We start from the raw sequence: 19,856 nt of genomic DNA on the forward strand, positions 1-19,856 counted from the left end.
CGTCAAATATCATTTGTGGTCCTCTCTTTTATTTTCTGTTTTTTGGGGTTTTTTTTTAAACCAGGAACAGGTACTTATGTATACCTTGGGTCATTAAAACATGAACTTGTGTTAAGGTTCAAAAATTATATAAAATACATGAGTGCACACTCCTTGTAAAAGAAAAAAAGGTGGAACAGCACAAACGTACACGATGCATAAACCAGAAAAAAGGAAAGTTCCGTTTTCCTGGTGAAGTCCCACTCCGCTTTCCATGGCCTAGGAAACCAGTCCGTTGGGAACCTGTATTCTCTCAGGCCTTTTAGAAATCTGTGCACACTTGTATTGATGGGAGTATATTATTCTCTGACTTGCTTTTTAAAAAAATCACTATACCTTGGACATCTTTCCAAATGTGAATGAATTCCATCTTGTTCTTTTAAAAAGCAGCAGTCTGTTGTGTGGATGTACACTCATTTATTTCACTCCTACTGATCAGCATTGAAGCTGTTTCTACCCCAAATCCTATCAAATGCCCCTGGTCAACTCCCTTGTCCATTTCCCTAAGAGAAATAGATGATTTTCATGGCTTTCCTCAAGCATGACCGTGTCTTCTACTTTCCTGAAGATATCAGAGGCCAGCAGTCAAGAACTCTGTTTCCCACACCTCCTTCCTATATTCAACCATCCACCCATTTTTCTCCATCTCTAGTCTTTCCCTTTTGTTTTAGAGGAAAGGGGATCCAGCTTTGCAGTTCAAGGCTAATTGCTCCATTGTACCGTGGAAACCATCCATTCAGACGTCTTCAAAGGCCTCGGCACTAATTGTCCACCCTGCTGTCTCTCCAGCCTGTGTCTTCCCCTAAGCACGTGAGCACGTCCGCCCTCTCCCAGCACACAATCCTCTCCTTTGTGTTCCTCCAGGTGCCGCCTTCTCTCACTACCTTTCCCAGCCAAGCTTCAAAAGAGTTTGTACTTGTCACCTCTCACTTCTCATTGACTTCTTTTTGAAAGCTCCACAAAACCTTGTCTCAGGACTATCCCAGGAAATTTCTAACGCACACTCTGTAGCCCTTTATTTATTTAAACTCTCCGTAGTGTCTCATCAGTATCATCCACGTCTTTGTTCTTTAAAATTCTCTCTACCCTCTTTCTTTTAGGGATGCCAGGTTCCCTTTCTACCAGTAGATCCTTCTTTCTCAGCCTCCTCCGTGGCTTCTTCTGACCGCTCCTTAAATGGATATATTCTCTAAGGTATAGTATTTTTACCATATATGCAGGCTTCTCTGAACAAGGTTAGTTTCCACCACTACACAGTTTACCACTGGGTTAGTTTTTCACACATTCCTCTCTTAACATCTCAGGCGATTACGTGTGTAGAACACATAACACCTTCTGGAATGTGGCGTGTGTTCCGGCCCCAATCCTGAATCACAACAAGACATGCCTCCTTATCTTGATGCACGTCAGTCTTCACGTGCCGCCCATTGTTACAGCAACCTCCCTCGACGGCTCCAACCTAAAGAAAATGAAACCTACATGACTCAGCGTGCATCAAGGTCAAGCCCAAATTGAGGCTACCGGCCGTGTTGACAGGTGAGGCCCCGCGTGGGGCGTGAGGACTGGTCTTGCATTAAAGCCGAAATGGCATCTCGGTAGAAGCATCTCCAAGGTGCCACAGAGACTCCATGGCCCTTGCTGGGGGAGGGGGGGTCACCACACTTCTGTCCCCTTCCCCTGGCATTGCACACGGCAGAGCTCCCCAGGCAAACTTCCACCTTCCCAGACTCTTCCCCACCCACCTCCACCTTCACATCCACACAGGTGTTCACAAACCAAACGCAGTGTCACTTACGTGACAAATGTCCACACACTTAGCGGCTTAAAGCAACACATTTACATGTGGGAGTCTGGTCGTCTGCGTGGGTCTCACGGGGCTGCAGTGAAGGTGTCCGTGGGGCTGGGGTCCCATCTGGAGGCTCACCTGGGGAAGGAGGTACTCCTGAGCCCCCTCAGTTGCCATCAGGACTCCTGACCTTGCGGTTGCAGGACCTGCTACTCCTGGGCATGGGGGCTTCCCGGGGTGGCTGCTCCCCCACCACGCGAACGCCAGGAAGTGGGGGTCACTGAGGGTCATCTTAGGGTCTGTCCATCACACACATCAAAATGTCCTCACATGTGGGGGATTCTGAACCAGAAATTGTTTTTGGAAGTCCAAAAGCGAATTGAGCAGGGTTCCATTTCCACCCTCTCTACCTGTATATGAATTAGGTTTTTATGCATAGCAATAGGTATAGCCGAATGACCCAAAAGACATTTGCACACCATTTCATGGTAGAAACTTAGCATTTTTGTTTTCACACAAAGACCCTTAGAATTGAAGCCAGGTCTTGCAAATAATCGCTGTGCGTCCTCCAGGTAAATACTGAGGGCTTCCTCTTCCATACACGGGCCTAGACCCTGGGAACCACCCTGAACCCCAAGCACGGCCTCAGCCCAGGAGGCTCACAAACCAAACCAGCCCCCAGGAGGAGAGGGAGGACGTGGGCACTCCTGGCAGGAGGTGACAGGGCTGAGCAGTGGTGACAGGCACACAAAGTCACGTGAGAGGCAGGCAGTGGGCTGGCGAGGTGAGGGGAGCGGGGGTGGGGGGGAACCATGACAGGCCTTACACCCCATCACCCCATGTGCGGGAGCTGTCAAGGGCCGGAGGGGCTATTGTGGGACGAGGGGGTGACAGTCTTCTCTGTATGCAGAACATGGACCGGAAGCAGGAGACCCGCGGGCAGCTGGCCTAGATTCCAGTGGACATGACAGACAGGCGGATACATTGTCAGGGCGGCGGAGTCAGGACGGTCCCCAAGGTGAGTGCTGGTCATGGGGCTTTGAAGTTCCACGCTGCCTAAGGCCAGATGGCGGTCACCTCACAAGCTTGACCCCAGGGAACTCACTCGGTGCAGGAACAGTGTGTGTTCCTTGGTCAGAGGCGCCACCTGGGAGCAGGGGCTTGTGTATATGAGCTAAGGAGCCAGATGACATTTGTGTGAAGGTCATCCAGTCATTCATGTGCCAGGCACTGTGCTTGGCGTCAGTGTGGCGTGGGGGACACATCTGCCCTCAGGAGCTTCTGATGGGCGACAGCTAAGCAATCAACAGTAAAGCAAAATGCCTGCTTTGAAGGCACATGTCACAGTGGAAGTGGGGTGACCCGGGAGGGCTTCCTGGAGGAAGTGATTTTAAGCAGAGACAAGTCAGCCAGAAGAGGAAGGGGGATGGTTAGGCAGAGGGAAGACCAGAGGCCAAAACCCATAGATTGGCTACTTATCAACCATACGTATGGGCCCCCTGCATGCCAGCCACCATGCTGTGCCCAGAGGAACACATGGGAAGTGTGGGTACGAGGCGACCTCAGCCTGCGAAGGCAGAGCCATCAGAATCGAAACTGCACAGGGGCCTGGCCACCAGGGCTCTTGAAATTCCCATCATGGGGACTGGCCCGGTAGCTCAGGTGGTTGGAGCTCCGGGCTCCTAACTCCGAAGGCTGCCGGTTCGATTCCCACATGGGCCAGTGGGCTCTCAACCACAAGGTTGCCAGTGCAACTCCTCGACTCCCGCAAGGGATGGTGGACTGTGCCTCCTATAACTAACTGGGCCGGGAGCTGAGCTGTACCCTCCACAACTAAGATTGAAAGGACAAAAACTTGACTTGGAAAAAGCCAAAGTCCTGTTCCCCTTCCCCAATAAAATCTTAAAAAAAAAAAAAAAAAAAAAAAGAAATTCCCATCATGGATGTGGACGTCGTGCTGGGAGTTTGGGAGAGGCCACGTGGCCACGGTCAGGCTGGAAGGTCTTGGGGTCTCTGCTTACTTATCCGTTGACTCTGGATGGAAAGAGTGAATAGCCAGCCTTCTGAGACAAGGAAGCTTTCACGCGTCTCTCCACTTAGAGCTTCTAAGCTCCACTCCCTTTCAAGAAGAAAAGAGTAAATGTCACATTAAAAATGGCCCATAAACACCCTTGAAGCCTTGTGGTAAACAAACAAAACTTTATTTTTTTTTCCCTTCATTAAAAAACTGGGGCGCAGTGAGCCCCCGAGAGCGTGGACCCCCGAGCTGACCGCGCACTAAGCAAAGTAGCCCCAGAGGAAGACACCGCAGCTGACACAGGCGACGAGGCTGACGTCCAGGAGGGTCTTCACCCAGGGCTTTTCCTCCAAGGAGGCAATGCTGGGCCCTGCTGTGCTCGGGGGCTGCGCCTGGCCCTGGCCCCCCATTCCACAGAGCCACAGGAAGGCCCTCAGTGCCCTGGACTTCTTTTGGGTCACATCCCCTGAAAAGAACCCAAGCAGAGGTCAGAGGATGGGCCGTGTGTGCAGGGAAGAGAGGAGGCCATAGCCTGGTGTGTTCCGTGCGCTGCGATAAACACCTTAGGTTCCTTTTCTGGAAGCTGTTCATTAACACCTTAATTCTGGAAGACGGGTCGTTTCAGACGTGTCACCCTTTTCAGGTCCCCACTGCCTGTGCAGCCCACATGTCCCTCACCTCCACCAAGCAATGTCCTCTCTGTCATTTTTCTGGAAACACATGGCTTTCTGACTCGGTCCTTGAGTTCCCACTTCAGGTTGATGTGTGTGCGTAGCCACAGTTATTTTGGGGGAAAAGGCCACGTATGGTAAGTGACCACCACAGCCCCGGGGTCATGGAGACAACAGAGGCTGGTGGGGACCTTGGCTAACAGAGGGGCGCTCCCGACGTTTGCCAAGCAGACGTGTGGGCCCAGTGTTGCCAGATCTTCCCATTTTCCCAGAGAAGATGGACAGCTGGGATTTTATGTGAACTCTCCCAATTTAAAAATCTTCCCTCGCATTTTGGTAAAACTGTAGGTAGGCTAGACTGAAATACATCTGTGGCCGCCGGTTTGAAACCAGTAATTCCGAGAATGCAGCTGCTCCAGGCTCCGTGGGGTTGAAACAAGCCGTGTTTCCGCATGCACCCCACAACTGTGTGCCGTTACTGCTCCTGAAGAACCCACTTGCGGGAGGTGGGGGGGGGAGCCAGACCCTGGGGGTCAGGGGACACCCAAATCCAAGTCTGCCCTCTCCTGGCTGTAGTGATGGCGGATTTACTCTTAAACACGTAATGCTTCTAGAGGCGCCCCTGTACCCGAGGGAGACGCCACTCACCGCTGTGCATCTTGGGCTTGTCTTCGGGAACAATGTCCAGCTGGATGCCGGAGCCACTGGCCTCCGCTGTCCCACATTGAGACAGCACAGGAGGCAGGGTGCTGGCTGGTGGCCCCTGTGCCTTCTGGATCATGGCGTCATGACGAGTGAACCAGGTCAGGCGGCTGACCTGCAGGGCAGAGACGGCACGTGAGGCGGCGGTCACCCCTTTCTCCAGCCTCTGCCCAAGGCTCAGTCCAGCCTGCACGTCCGAGTCTGCGGCCAGTCTTACCGTCTCAGTCCTATAAGATTCCGCCCCCACACCCCTCAGGATCAGTGGGCCTCTCCCCCCTAATTCTCAAGCTGGAGCCTAACCCTCCCTCGTTCCAGTCCCCAGAGCGTGACCCTAGCCCTGCGGCACTGGGGGACCCCACGGTCGGCCACTCAGCTCATCTGCTTCTCTGGCCACAGCAACCAAATTGGTTGATGGGTGAGCGTGTTGTGTTGAGCTGACCCCATCCACGGGGACCGGGGACTTAGCTGGGACACACATGCTCACGCTTCTGCTCAGTGAGAATAAGAGGACAAAGCCCGAGACGCCCACCCCAGTGGCGCCTGAGTGCAGCAGCGTGAGAGCTGGTCCCGATGGGCTCCTCGGGGTCCTGAAACCCCGCTGTCCCTGAAGCCCAGCCCTGGGCCTCGAGCTTTGCCAACACTCCATCCTCTTGGCTTTTCTGCCACTTGCGGTGACAGAAGGGATCTGTGGATCCAGCATGAACCTCCACGTACCATCTCCTGGGAGGGCGGCTGTGTGGCCCAGCTCACGGCGGACATGACGAGCAGGGTGACGCCAGACAGAACCATGGAGAAGTAGAGGTAGTGCACGTCCTTAACCACGGAGGGGCGCTCGTCTCGCTGGTCACAGCGCGGCTGTGGGTAAACGAAGTCCAGGAGCAGCCGGATCAAGCCTAGGAGAAGGCCCCAGATCAGACCCCAGAAGGCGCCCTGCAAGTCAGAGCAAGGACACCTCAGTGACATCTGGGCTGGCGGGGGGCGGCTCGGGCTCCAGAAACCCCAGCGAGCCGTCACGAGAGCTTGTCTGTGTGGGACGGTCCTCGCCGGGGTCAGTGGTTCGAAAAGGGCTGTAGCTACTGATGTGTTTTACCTGTAATTAGTCAGTTACATACAATGTCCTGTTCCCTGTCCCTCCACGTTCCCCGTTTTATGGCAAAGTCCCTCCAAATAAGACCCCTTTGCTTGTTCCCAAAGGTGAGGTACCACCCCGCCTCGCCCCCCACAGAACGCATCCTCTCCAGCGACGCCCCAGCCCCCGCAGTTCCCTCCGCCCCTCCCCATGGCAGCACGGGGTCCTTCACAGCTACCTTTTCGTTGGCCCGCTTCCAGAAGCATCCCAGGATGAAGACCACGGCCACCGGCGGCTGCAGGTAGGAGCTGATGGACTGGATGTAGATGAAGAGCTGGCCGCCCTGGCTGGCCTGGATCACCGGGATCCAGAGGATGGAGCCCAGCACCAGCAGCAGCACGAACACCCTGGGGCCGCGGGGACACAGCCAGCGTCACAGCAGCCCTGAACGTGCTGTGTCCCAGCGTCACTGACAGAGGCCACCTGACTGTTGGGAGCGTCTCAGAATGTCCGCCTCCCCGGAAAGGTCCCCACGACCGGGCACAGAGGGCTCTCGTTCCCGCCCCAGGCACTGCCGCGGCAGCCGGGCCCATTCTGGCCGTTCCACGTAACCATGCGCACAGCACGCGTCTGACCGCGGGCCCTTCCACGCGTGTGTCTGAGGTTTGTCGTGCATCAGCCTGTCCTGCTTTCTGGCCGCCGTCCTGTGCCCTGTTTATCCTCTACCTGTGTCTGCTGCTTTGGGCTGTTGTGCAAGCGCGGCGGGGAACATGTGTGTAAGTCTTTGGAAAGACGTATGTTTTCATTTCTAGGATTGCAACTGCTGGGTCGCACGGTAAGTTTATGTTTCACTTTTTAAGAAACTGCCCAACTGTTCCGAATAGTTGAACCATTTCACATTCCCACCTGCGAGGCAGGAGGTTCCATTTTCTCCCCTTCTGGTGTTTTTTTCTTACAGCCCTTCTGGTGGCTGTGTGTGTGGCGGTATCTCACTGGAGTCTTGTAGGTTACAATCTTGTTTTCTAGATTGTTCTACATCCCAAGTCCTTCATCAGATATATATATATGGTTTGCAAATATTTTCTCCCAATCTGTGACCTGCCCTCTCGTTTCCTTAATGGTGGCTTTTGAAGTGAAAAGTGTGACTTCGGTGACGTGTAATCTGTCATTTTTTCCTGTATGGCTCATGCTTTTGCTGTCGTACCTAAGAACGCTTCCCCCAAGCCAAGGCTGAGCTAGCCATCAGCGAGCCGACTAGCATGTACTTTACATAAAACTTGCATGCCACTCATTTCCCTCACGCACTCCGCATTCCCGTTGCTGAAGGCTGGGGAGAGGAACTGACCCCAGTACCCAGGACACGCTCACCCCTTTCACCCAGCTAACTCTATTCACCCCCAGGTCCCGGTCTGGCCCCAGGCACAGCCCTGTGGGGCACCAGTCTGGTTACCTGTCCTCCTCTAGTTCCGTGGAGGCAGAACTGAGTCTTTCCCTCCCACTGAGTGTGTCTGGCCCCTGGCACACAGTAGGTGTTCACTGAACGCCTCCTGAATGAATGACTTGCACTTGGGGTCCCTCACTTTTGCCACGAGGGGAGGCTCGGCCTGGGTACATGGTGCTTGGACGTGGCCTCTGGGTGGCCTCAGCCTTTCCCTCCCCGGGCACCTGGCCCCCCGGAGACCTCACCTGCCCACGATCATGAGCTCCTGCTCAGACGCCCGGGGCCGGACGCGGTTCCACAGGTCCATGGTAAAGATGGTGCTCGCGCTGTTAAAGATGGAGGTGAGGGAGGACATGAGCGCCGCCACCATCACGGCGATCATGAGGCCACGCAGCCCTGGGGGCACAAGGGAGGGACGGCCTCACTCAGGACCCGGACCCGGGCCATCGCCAGCTGACCGGGGAGGTTCAACTCCGGGGACACAGAGCCGGGGCAGCCGTGAGGGAGGCCGCAGCAGGTGGGGGCAGAGCCCTGCACGGCCCGGGTGCCAACTGGAGGCCTCGGCCCAGAGCCTCTTGCCCCACCCCCCGCCGTGGTCCCTCCTCGGATCAGAGCCCAGCCAGTGTCCCCCTGCTGGGTGCTCCAGGGGACCCGGTGCAGGGGGGAGGGCCATTACCCGTGGGCAGGATTTCCAGCACCAGTTTGGGGTACGCAATGTCGGAGCAGCCGGATGGGTTGCCACAGACCTTCTGGCAGATGTCCGGGTCTGCACAGGCCACTTGATCTGCGGAGGAGACATGGTCAGAGGGCAGCACACAGAACCTCAGGCACCAGGCCTCGCGGAACCATGACCGAGCAGGCCCACTGCAGGGCCGGACGCGTGCGTGTGAGGAGATGGCTCACGGATGACAAGGAGCCCAGACTTCACCATGACCTTTCACGTGACCTTTCTGAATGGCAGTTTGCATACCTGCGAATTGGGGACGATAACAGAGGGGGACTGAGAGCACTTAGCCCAGGGTCTGATGCAGGGGATGTGCCCGGTGTGGCCACTGTAGTTCCTGTGACCCAAGTGGAGCCGAGACGCCAAGTGGCCGGTCCCCCCCCCGGCAGCCCCCACAGGACACCGGCAATATCCATCGTCGCCTGCGTTCCCGGAGGTGCGGAGGAGAAGCCACGGCCTGGCGTGTGTGCGGTTCCTCTCCTCCCCCTTCTTCTCGGGGGCTCAGCGAGACGCACGGCCCCGCTGTCAAGCCCCACTGCCTCTGTCCCTCGCTCTGCATTGTGGCCCCAGCTCTTCTCGGCCCTCAGCGGCCTTCTGGTTGTCCCATGGAATCCAGCTGCCTTCCCGGCATCTCCTGTCCTTTATCTTCCCGTTAGCACAATGACCGCGTCGCCCTCGAGTGGCACGAGTAGGTGCCTGGTAAGTCTGTGTGGGGACAGGCCCGCTGCCATGTTATTATTGTGAACGTCTTCGTCACCGTGTGAGGAAGGCAGGGATGAGTTTCACCGTTTCACAGGTGAACAGAAAGTCTCAGAGAGGGAGGTCACATCAGAGGCAGAACTTAAACACAGGTCTCCCGCCCCCGGCATGTTTCAGAGAAGGGAGGCCAAGAGCGTGGAGCTTTGCCGAGTCCGGCAGTTCCCGTCCCAGGGCCTTCATAGCGCTCTGTGCTGTCTCGGGCTTGGCCCCTCTCAACTGAGAGTTTTCATGTCACCTTCTGTCCCCCTCAGCTCCTAGACCTGAGCTAACCCATGGTGCACCACCGTCCCAGGCCTGCCCGCAGCACGCACCCCGCTGGACCACTCACCACTCGTCCAGGCTCCCCTGCCGGCTGGAATAACGCCCAGAATAATGCCAGGCCCCAGGCGCCCCTGCTCGGGCCAAAGCCTCAGCCCTCGTCCTCATTCCGATGCTGACGCTGCCCTTGGCCCACCTGAGGGCGACTGGGAACGACCTCAGCTTAGCGGGGACGCAGGGCCCTGCATTGCTCGCCCCACCCCCTCCCTGCTCTGATGCCGTGTCAGCGTCCAGGTGACCAGGTAGTTGGGGCCTCAAGTTCACAAGTGGCTCCAATGCATATGTTTGACCATATCCAGATAAGTGGTGTATGCACGCTCTACATTTTTATCTGCGCTAAAACTTAATAAATGTGAACATATACAGTCCACCACAACTGAAAAACCCAATATTATAGTTCCGTTTTCTTGTTTAATGTAACATAAGACCTAAGACATGGAAATAGCCTCGGGCCCTTCCTCCCGGCTGGGACTCTCCACTCACATCCCCCAATGCGAGAGGAAATGGGTGCTGAGGCCACAACAACGCTGACAGCGGTTGCTGGGGAGTCAGGAGGAGCCCCAAACTCGGATCAGGCTTAGGCAAAGCTGAGACTGTGACCCAAAACGATCCTTGCTGGGCTCACCGAGAAGAAACAATGCTGTCGCAAACAATTCTTTCGCGAGGTCCACATTCCTGGCTTTTTATGACTGTTCTGAGAGAGTTCAGGAGGCGATAAGAAAATGATGACGTCTGGAAGGACACTGTAAGGAGCCTCCCAGGTGGGGAAAGGCCCTGTTTACTTCCGACCATACAGGCTCTGCCTCTCGGGCCAAAGCTGCTGACTGCAGGGCACCCATGAGGAAGCATGGACCTCCCTGCGGTGTTTCATTAACTACAGAGTTTCTGTTTAGCCTTCTAGCAATGAGCCTCTAACCACAAAAGACGTGACAGATACAAAGTTTGTGACGCTTGCTGGAGGTGCCAAATTGTGTCCGCTAGGTCTGAAGACACCGCCCTGAGCCATTACAAGGGATGCCAGCAGCTGTGGGCCCTAAGCCACCACTCAGTCACATCCGCTCACCTCTCTCTGCTGGGTCAATCTCCGTTTCACACATGGAGTGGGTTCCCTTTTCAGGCCCTCTGATACTTGACGTGAAGGATGGCTCTAGCACAATCAAATCCAAACATAGCACAAACCCCCTTCTTCCAAATGCCATCAGTCATGGAAGGCTCCCTATGATAAGGCTGCAAGTAAACACTGCATACACCTCCTCATGTGACCTTTACAACCCCATGGGGAAGATACTGCTATTGTACCCATTTTAAAGACAAGTAAACTGAGGCACAGGCACATTAAATCGCTCCTCCAAATCACACAGCTAATAAATATCGTGGCTAAGTCTCAGGTGGCTTTGTAAATAGGGACATTTGTAGACTCTGGTATTTTATTGTCTTGAGGGTTATTTTGCTTCTCTCTTAATTTCCACTAGAGTTCCATTTCTCAGGTGGACTAAGCGGAAGAGGCTGTTTTCCAGGCTCATGAGAGCTCAGGATCGGAGCACGCTCTAGGCAGTTCCGGACCCCGTTGGAATTCAGTGGGGAGCTGGTGGAGCCAAGATGGGGAGAGACGGGGGCCGGGAAGGCAGCACTTTGCCCCAAGTCTGGCACGTCAGGCCTGGGCTTCTCAGTCTTCTGGTAGGCTTGCTAAATAAAAACAGACTGCAGGGCTCCAGCCCCAGAGATTCGGACTCAGCAGTTGTTGGATGGGGCCTGAAAGCCTGCACTTCTAACAGGTTCCAAGGTGACACTGCTGGGCAGGGCCCACTCTGGAGAAGCACTGCTCTGGGCCTGCCAGTACCTGATGCCCACCTCCGTCTGTCTCTCCAGTTCCTTTCGTATGTACTGCTGGCACCACACACGAGTGTCTCCATATAGACTGTGTGTTCCTTGCTCTTGACTACCAGACTTGTCTGACACATTCCACAGTCCTTAGGCGCGCGGAACACGGCCATGTCGCGATAATGGTGTTTGGCTGGCTGGCTGCTAAGAGCGGTGGTCAGGGTCTGTTACTGACCTTGCACACACTGGCCCAAAGCTCACAGGGTGATTTTCTGAGAGAGGCAGCAGCACAATTAAGGGCTGATGGAGGCAGATGTACTGGGATTAAATCCTGGCTCACCCAGCTCCAGCCCTGTCACTTAACCTAGGAGTGACCAAGGTCCCTCTTTTCCTTAACTGCCGCATACGGTCCATCATTAATCTGGTTGGTTTCCCTCTGAAATATGTTTTCAAACCATCCACGTGGATCAGCAGTTGTTGCTGCTTCACAGAGGCCGCCCATGGAGACCCTGTCCGCCGTGGGCGCTGCCCAGCACTTAGCAAAACCAGTGAATACGTCCGTCACGTGCTTACTCACTTTTCTATCTCCTCCACCACTACAGGGTGGGTCCCAGAAGAGGGGGGCTGCATGTACCCCAAGCCCGGCTCCCCTTTCCTGCAAACAGGACTGGTGACTTCCCACCTGGGCTTCTGCCTCCCCCCGGGAGCCCAGTGTCTAGCACCACGGACAGCTCCCCACCTCCCTACCCCAACACTTTCTTCCCGGTTCTTTCTGTCCTGAATCATTTTGACAAAACTGGGCCACCTACTGAACAACTTTATCCTAGCGTTTCTTTACCTCTTCATGACATTGTGCAGGTTAAGGCACAGGGGGCATGGGGGTGGGGGTTGTGCCATGGGCCCTGCACAGTTCTAACAGCCTTGGCGGATACCCGCTCACTGGGCACAAAGCGGAAGGCTTTCTCCCGTACACACTACCACTGTCTGATACCCCAGTGACTCCCAAGAATGACCCCCGCCCCCAGTCCTGTCTACTTCCCATGGTGGAAGCTCCATCCCTTTACCATATTAAAAAAAGAAAAAAGCCATGGCAAATCCTCTGGACGCTTTGATAGCCCTCATGTTTGTGAAGTAAAATACCCCCAAAGGGGTCCACGGAATCAAAGTTACTGGGCTCAAACACTAAAGCATGAGAGGCACTCTTACCATGAGACTTCAGGGAGCTGACACCGGGGGCCTCGAGATTGCAGCCTAGTTTGTGGTTTCAAAACACCGGAATTGAGACAAGGCCCCCGAGGGGTCTCCACTCCACGTGGCCTGAGACATCGTAGGACAACTGCACTGAACCGGTTTGGGAAGCACGGTGTGTCCAGTGAGTCAGCAGGAAGGGACCCCGGTCGCGCTCACTCAGAACACGAGCCAGGGGCCGCGACGCACATGACGCCCCTCCTCGCAGCCGTCTTCTTACCTGGGAAGAGGACGCGGCTGACCATCCCAGGCATCACCATCATGAAGAGGGGCAGCACCTTGAGGTACGCGGCCATCAGGGAGCCTCCTTTGGCGTGCGACAGGTTCTTGGCGGCCAGACTCCGCTGCACAATCACCTGGAAGACGGTTGTGGTGGTTGGGAGCTGAGGGGGCTTCCCCGGAGGCAAACCAGTGCGCAGCACCCGGGACGGCGTCACGTGCTTGGGTCTCGGTCTGCGGCTTCTTGTCACTGTTCTCAGTCCTGGTGGCCCAGGTGGGACAGCGATGACCCCACGCTGCCCCTCCCCGCACCTCTGTCCCGGGGGCTGGCCCTGGCCCGTTCAAGTCTCTGTAGAATTACTCCACCCCTGGCCCCATGACTGGTTACAGGACAGCATGCCCCACTGCAGGCCACTGGCAGCTCTCCACGCAATGTTTTCCTGAGAGACAAAGCACAGACGCCCCCCGCCTACGGCCTCCAGGGGAGGTGCTGACTGAGGGCAGCTTCCATCCCGTCGGCCTCTCCGCCATCCGTCACGTCAGGAAAGGCTTCCTGAGATGGAAGTCACCTCAGAGGGAAGAAAATGAGGAATTGGAGAGAGAGAGAGAGAGAGAGAGACAACTTCCAATGACACAGTGTGGTTTACAGTGCCAGCAACTCTGGAGACCAACAGCCTGGGTTCAAATCCTACCTCCCCACTTCTTTGCGGCATGACCTTGGGCAAACAATCTTACCTCTCTTTGCCTCAGTTTCCTGCTCTATAAAATGGGGAGAGTACTTGGGCCGTTTGACAATGAAATGAAGTAAAAACATTTAGAGTATTTATAATGGCGTCTGACACAGAGTAACTGCACGGCAAATATTAGTTGCTTTCATGGTTGTTACCACCCTTTGGCCCCTAGTCGTGTGGGTTAAGGAAAATGCCCTTTTATGCTTGAACTGCTTTTTTCCTACAAACCGCTAAGTGTCCTCACTAAATCGGCCAAGAACCCTTCACGGGAGACGTGCCGAGAGGTGGAGCGTGGCCCAGTGCCACACACACCCGAACAATGTTTCAGGCCCCACGGAACAGGCAAACACATCTACTGGGAAGGACCACTGAATCTGGGGGCACGTTTCATCTTCAGAACCCATGGGCCTGGACCTTGTCACACAACTACCAGAGGACAGCAAGATGACGCAGGACGCATATGAGCTACGCAACCATGGCTAATGGCCTAACTGCAGGACACTGGCATGAGCTGAGCCTGTGCCCATTGGGCACGCCCTTTCAGCCATCAGAGCTCGAGGAGCCCTGGTCACACAGACTGAGGGGTCAGTTTCTGCAACTGTCAGACCCTACGGGGGCTGTAGGGGGCCCTTGGTAAGTAACATCTCAGTCGGAAAAAAGTGAACTAAGAGGAATGAAAGGTGATACAAAATGGGGAGCCCTGAATGAGTCACGGCACCTATCATGCACCCACCGCAATCACACAAATGTCCCCTCCCTGGGGTGGGGAGGCCCGTGGGCTTCTGCACAGACGTGCAGCTGGGGTGGCTCTCCCTCCCACAAGGCTCTGGATAAACCCCAGAACCAAGAGATCTGGAACGTGCTCTCAAGCTGTGAACCAGGAAAGTCGCCTCACAGGACAAGCCTAACGCAGTGCTGGCCACACCGTGTGTCCCGGGAAACCTGGAGCGACAGCATCCAGCTCAGCAGCCACACCGTGTGTCCCGGGAAAGCACCGGGAAACCTGGAGCGACAGCATCCAGCTCAGCAGCCACGCCTGTGGTCAGGGGCTGCGGGGCCCTCCCGCCCCGCCTGGCGTTTGGAAGGAGCCGCCCGCGGACTGAGGCAGGTCATAAACACTGCAGGTGGGCAGCAGGTGGCCTCAGGGGCACACACTGCAGTCCCAGCTGACGAGGGTTTGAGAAATCTCAAGCGAAGGTTTGTGCAGATGAATAAAGACTAGCCGGGGAGCTGTCACAGGCGTGGGGACAGAAACCGCAGTGGAAATGGAGCTGTTCTAATGTTTGTTTATCTACTGTCCCTGCAGCAAGAAGACCACACGCCTCAGCTGCCCTCTCTGTAACTGTCAGTAACCCCCTAACAGGAAACAGGCTCAGAGACGTGAGACAGTAGGTCTGGGTTATACCCCCGAGCTGTTAGCCTCCATCTGTGCTATCCCAAGGGCCCTCCTGCCCGAGGTCTGCCAAGGACCAGGTCGGGGGGCTCCGCCTCTAAAGGGGCACCGTCTGGGTCGTGCTACGTGGCTCTTCACGCCGAGGCGTCCGGCCCGTGGGGGCCTGCGCACGTGCTCTGCAGCGTCTCCTGCACCAACTCAGTGGCCTGACTCCACGCTCCTTACTTCAGTCACACTCTCATGAGCCCTGACTGCAGTGGAGCTTCTAAAGTGCTACGTAGACCCCTGGTCGCTACGGTAACAGAACATTCCAGCCAGTGCCGCTGCCCGTACCTGGTCCGTGCACCAGTACCAGAGGGACGGCATGGACATTCCGAACAGGATCCCGGGCCACGGGAGGTCAGAGGTCAGCGGGTCTCGGAAGATGTGGAAGGCGTCTTCGCGGGGCAGCCCGCAGCTGCTGTTTTCACTCCGGTTAGAGGCCAGAGCCGTGAAGTACTTCTCCGTCAGGCCTTCCAACCCGCCCACGGCAGCAAAACCTACACAGAAGAGGGAGTCCCAGTGAGCCGATGGGGCTGCTGGAGCACAGCCAGCAGGGAAAGAGGTCCCTACCGGGAGAGGCGCTGCCACGCGGGGCCCCACTTACTGTAGCCCATCAGGGTCAGCGCGCCCACAAGCATGATCACAGTCTGGAGGGCGTCTGTGTAGATCACCGCAGCCAGGCCACCTGGTGGGGAGAGCAGGCAGGTGACGGCCGTTGCAAAGATGGCAGGAGTCGGGCTGGGCCACCCAGGAGCCCCCGCAGGTCGAGACCCACCCCTGGACGTTGCTCAGCGGTAGCTGCCCGCTAGGACGGCCGCAGTATCTCCTCCCTGTGCGGGTGCCCCTTCTGAGATGGGACTTTGCGGCTCCCTCTGTCGGTGACGTTGATTTATCTACCTCTCGAGGCGGGGCGAGGCCAAACTACTTTCTCTGACCAAGGGTGAGTGCTGTGCAGCCCCAAGGCCAGGCCTCCCGGGCCCCTCCAGTGTCTGTTCCTGCTCCCGTGTCTCCCTGAGGGCCCCCCTGCTTCTTTAAGGAACCCAGCCCAGGGGAGGAAGACGGCCCACGCATGGGGAAGCCCAGCTGGCAGCCTAGGCTAACACCAGCCGTGCGTATGAGGCCACCTTGCGCCAGCCAGCTGTTTGGGTGACGTGCAGCCACAGTTGAGCAGGACGGCCGCCAGGCCACCCACAGAATGAACTGTGGGGAACAAGAAACCACTGCAGCTGAGCCCCTGCACAGGCACGGGGTTTGAACACAGCAGTTTCCAGGCGACGTCAGAGCAGGGCTGGGGCCCCAGTCCCCTTTATTTTCAACCCTGGAGACAGGATGAGAGCACCAGGTCGTTGGAGCCCTGACAGGGTCCCAAACAGGCTGGTTGCCCTCAGCGGATTCTCGTTGGTTTTGCCACCTAGAAAAATCTAATGAATTCTGATCTTTCCAGTGTCTTCCCTATTCCTCCCTCTTTCCTTCTTCCCCAAAGGGGTGCGGACACCTACCTGATATGAACATGTTCACTAGTGGGCAAGGTTAGCATTCAGGACACATGTGCACGTGGGGTGGGGTCCTGTGGCCCCACCTCCCTCGCCAGGAAGAGGCCCCGCCCAATGGGGAGCGGCCTGGCCTGGGTTCCCCCTGCGCCACTGGGCAGCCTGAGGGTCGGAGACCCTGAAGGGGGCAGCGCTGAAACCACCATCATTTCTACTCTAATGTTTCTCACACACCAGCCACTATGTTTAGTATTTGAGTCAATCGTTCACCAAATACCTGCTTCTACGTGGCCGGGCTACAGAGGCCAACTAAGCACGTCCCCTGTCCTCACGGAGCTTACAGTCTAGTGGGGGACACCCCCCCCCAAACCAGGAAACACGAAGAGAAGTGGCAGCTGTGAGCAGCCCTTCCCTGTCTCTGGGCCCCAGGCACACGGCTCACTCAGTGCCGAGAACTTGGCGGAGACCTTCCAGCATCAGGCCACTGCCTCTGTCGGACTTGGTCGCCTGTCTGATGCAGTTGGGGTGCATTTGTAAATCCTCCCTCTTCCATAGGACAACAGCCCAGGGAAAGCGTATCCTCCGGGGGAATGGACAGAGGCTGAATGAACGAGTGGTCCTAACACCCTGGGACACCAGCAGATGGGCCAGGAAGACCTGCGGTGGCCCCAGCCCCTCCCACCTCTCCTGGCGTCACCTCACTCCGTCATACCTGTGATAGTGTACAGGGCGGTGATGGCCAGCAGCCCCGTGGTGGCCAGGTACAGATCCAGGTGCAAAGACTGCTGAATGAAGATGGCGCCTGCATACATGTCCACCTGTGGGAACACGAGGGTGTTGGACACGTGAATGAATCAGTGAATGGATGAGTGAGTGAATCAACGAATGGATGAATGAATGAATGAATGAGTTAATGAATGAATGAAAGAACAGGCATGTGCAGCACAGGCTCCCTTAGCTTAGACTCAACCCCAGCTTAGATTCTGGCAAACACAGGAGAGTCATATATTGTCCTTTCTTCATCACCTCTTCCGGGGTCTCAGACGGGAGCCCTGTGGACGGTGACATTTGAGACCCGCTTCCCTGAGCTAATACAACGCCGCCTCCATGGTCCATGTCGGCCTCTGACACGCCAGCCTCCACACCCCCATCAAATCCCCTCACACATGCCCTCCTGCTCCCCGTGAAAGCTGTGCGCTGCCCCACTGCCCCCAAGACGTCTGAATAAAAGAGGTGGAGTCACAAGCCAGGCCCTTCCTGACCTGCCTGCCACTCGGCCTCATTTCCTTCCTTGCTTCCTGTTCCCAGTCCCCCAGGCGCTCTGAGTGCAACCTGTCCGCTGCCAGGTCAAGTTCACCCCGGCCCAGGCTTCTGCACGGCCCAGAACCTCTTTCTGGAATGCCACCCCCTTCCTCTCAGAAGGCTTCCTCACGGCACAGAGCCAGTTACTGTTCGGACTGATGAACTCCTCTGCTTGTCACCCTCCCGCTGGACCAGAGACAGCTTCCGTGTGAGGCACGGCCCTTCCGAGGGGCAGCGGGGCTGGCTCAGTGGGTAACGGCTGGTCATGGCCCCAGCAAGGGCTCTCGGGAGCCCCAGTGACCGGCACCTGCCTGAGATGCCACCAAAGCAGCTTTGGCAGGAGGGGGTGAGGACTCCTTCCCCCCACCTCTCCGCCCGACCTCCTGCCCATGCCTCCCTCACCCCCATGGGCTCACGCATGGGCAGTGACTGCCCTGTGGGGAGGGGGCCTTACCGAGATCTTGGTGAAGATGTAGATAAACAGGTAGAGCACAGCCAGGGTGGTGGGGATTCTGTTGCCGCCAAAGCGTTTCCTGAGATATTCCGGCATCGTGGTGACCTGGGGACAGAGTGACATCTTCCCACCCACCCGCCGACTGGGGCACGTGGCCTCAGACTCTGGCCCTCCCCACCCACCCTCCACACTCAGAAGCACAGGTGGTCTTCTTGGGTTCTCCACGTGAGACTCAAGGAGGGAGGAGGAAATGGGAGCACCGGGGAAGGACATGGTTTCACCGCGTGACTGTCGGTGGCCCCGTGCCAGCACCTAAAATCATCTCCAGCTTCTCCATCTGTCTGTGTTCCAAGCTCGGAGGGTTGCCCTGCTGTGACCCTTCAGCTAAATCACCACAAAAAGCAGGGGTTTCTATCACAAACCGCGCTGGCTGCACAGACGTCCCACCAGGCGACAGTGAATTACAGCAGGTCCCTCATGCCCGACGGTGGCTGGTCCGAAGCCTGTCACCCCCGTGGGTCACCCCGGGGACTGGGCCATGTTCCCGAGGACCATTATTTGGGTGGCACTTTCTTGGAGCTGGGCACGTCCTTTCCCCACCTCCTCACCCCATGGTACCCGCAACGTGGGGTTGAGACAACACCAGATCTAGACTCTGGGACCTCAAGCCAATAACCATTCTTCTGGCAGGAGCCAGATCTCAGATGGGGAAGGAGAGCGTAAGGGTGGTGCCTGCAGCCCCTTATCCAGGCTGCTGCTGCTGCTCTAACCCAGGAAGGAGAAAAACGGGGACCCGGCCGTGATGAGTGGTGAACCCTCCCTTCCAAGGTCAGAGTCGGGAGGCAGAAGAAGCTGGGAGGGGAGGCTGGATGCCCCGACAGTCACATGTGGCACAACAACAGTAAATTGTTCATGGGAGGACCTGGCAATCGAAAATACAGGGTGTTTAGTGTCAAACTGTTTCAACTTCCACGCATGTTTGAAATTTTTTTCATAATAAAATATTGGCCAAAAAGAAAGAAAGAACTTCAGGAATAAATGGACATTTTAAAATAGAATAAAGAACAAGCTTCTCTTTCCTCCTCCTCGTCCCAGAAGGGCCATCTGGGCTTGGAACCCCAAGAATGTCTCGCCTCGACCCTCGGATCTGCTGCGAACGCAGCTGGCATGTCCCACAAGCACTGGTCTGAGCCCTGACACTCTCGGGGACCAACACACAGAGGCACCGGATCCCACCGAGTGCAGTGCACACTCCTGGCTGGTGTGACAGCTACTCAGAGAGCACGTGAGGTGTCAGCCCCTCCGATAAGGGGTGCATTGTCTCCGCTGTGAGTGGCAATGGCCCACTGGCCTCATTTGGGGGCTGGACCCCCGCCAGCGGCTGGCTGCCTGCATCTCGTCCTAGAGAGAAGCACGGCCTCCACTCACAGGATGTTTCTGATGAACAGGCGGCAGCAGTGCTGGGATAGAGAAATCTAACTCTGGGGGGTGTGACACTGGCACAGGGCCTGGCGGCCGTGGTGGTGAAGCAGCCGGGAAGGCAATATGCCAGCAAGCGAGGCTGAGAGAGACAGACAGACAGACAGACACACACACACAGACAGACAGTGACTAGTGGGCCTCACGGGAG

General features: G+C 56.4%; 1 protein-coding gene across 3 annotated transcripts in view; it reads right to left on the reverse strand.

Moving 5' to 3' along the window:
- Positions 1 to 7: 7 nt before the first annotated feature.
- Positions 8 to 19,856, reverse strand: part of SLC5A11 (solute carrier family 5 member 11) — a 32,508-nt gene continuing 12,659 nt past the window's right edge. For 2 of the 3 annotated variants that reach the window (XM_019750194.3, XM_088801150.1), the window contains exons 7-17: positions 18,227 to 18,331; positions 17,183 to 17,288; positions 15,585 to 15,665; positions 15,272 to 15,477; positions 12,816 to 12,951; positions 8,402 to 8,509; positions 7,971 to 8,121; positions 6,523 to 6,691; positions 5,930 to 6,145; positions 5,162 to 5,330; positions 3,994 to 4,308 (exon numbers count right to left, since the gene is read on the reverse strand). In XM_019750194.3, coding sequence (XP_019605753.3) covers positions 4,103 to 4,308; positions 5,162 to 5,330; positions 5,930 to 6,145; positions 6,523 to 6,691; positions 7,971 to 8,121; positions 8,402 to 8,509; positions 12,816 to 12,951; positions 15,272 to 15,477; positions 15,585 to 15,665; positions 17,183 to 17,288; positions 18,227 to 18,331 — 1,653 coding nt within the window. In that variant the 3' untranslated portion in view covers positions 3,994 to 4,102. Of the gene's footprint in view, positions 1,499 to 3,993; positions 4,309 to 5,161; positions 5,331 to 5,929; positions 6,146 to 6,522; positions 6,692 to 7,970; positions 8,122 to 8,401; positions 8,510 to 12,815; positions 12,952 to 15,271; positions 15,478 to 15,584; positions 15,666 to 17,182; positions 17,289 to 18,226; positions 18,332 to 19,856 lie in introns of those variants that run through there. The other variant, XM_074322883.2, reaches the window with a different exon arrangement.

The sequence above is a fragment of the Rhinolophus sinicus genome, chromosome 10 (assembly GCF_057876585.1).
Source record: "Rhinolophus sinicus isolate RSI-liver-muscle chromosome 10, RSI-T2T, whole genome shotgun sequence".
Taxonomy (NCBI): domain Eukaryota; kingdom Metazoa; phylum Chordata; class Mammalia; order Chiroptera; family Rhinolophidae; genus Rhinolophus; species Rhinolophus sinicus.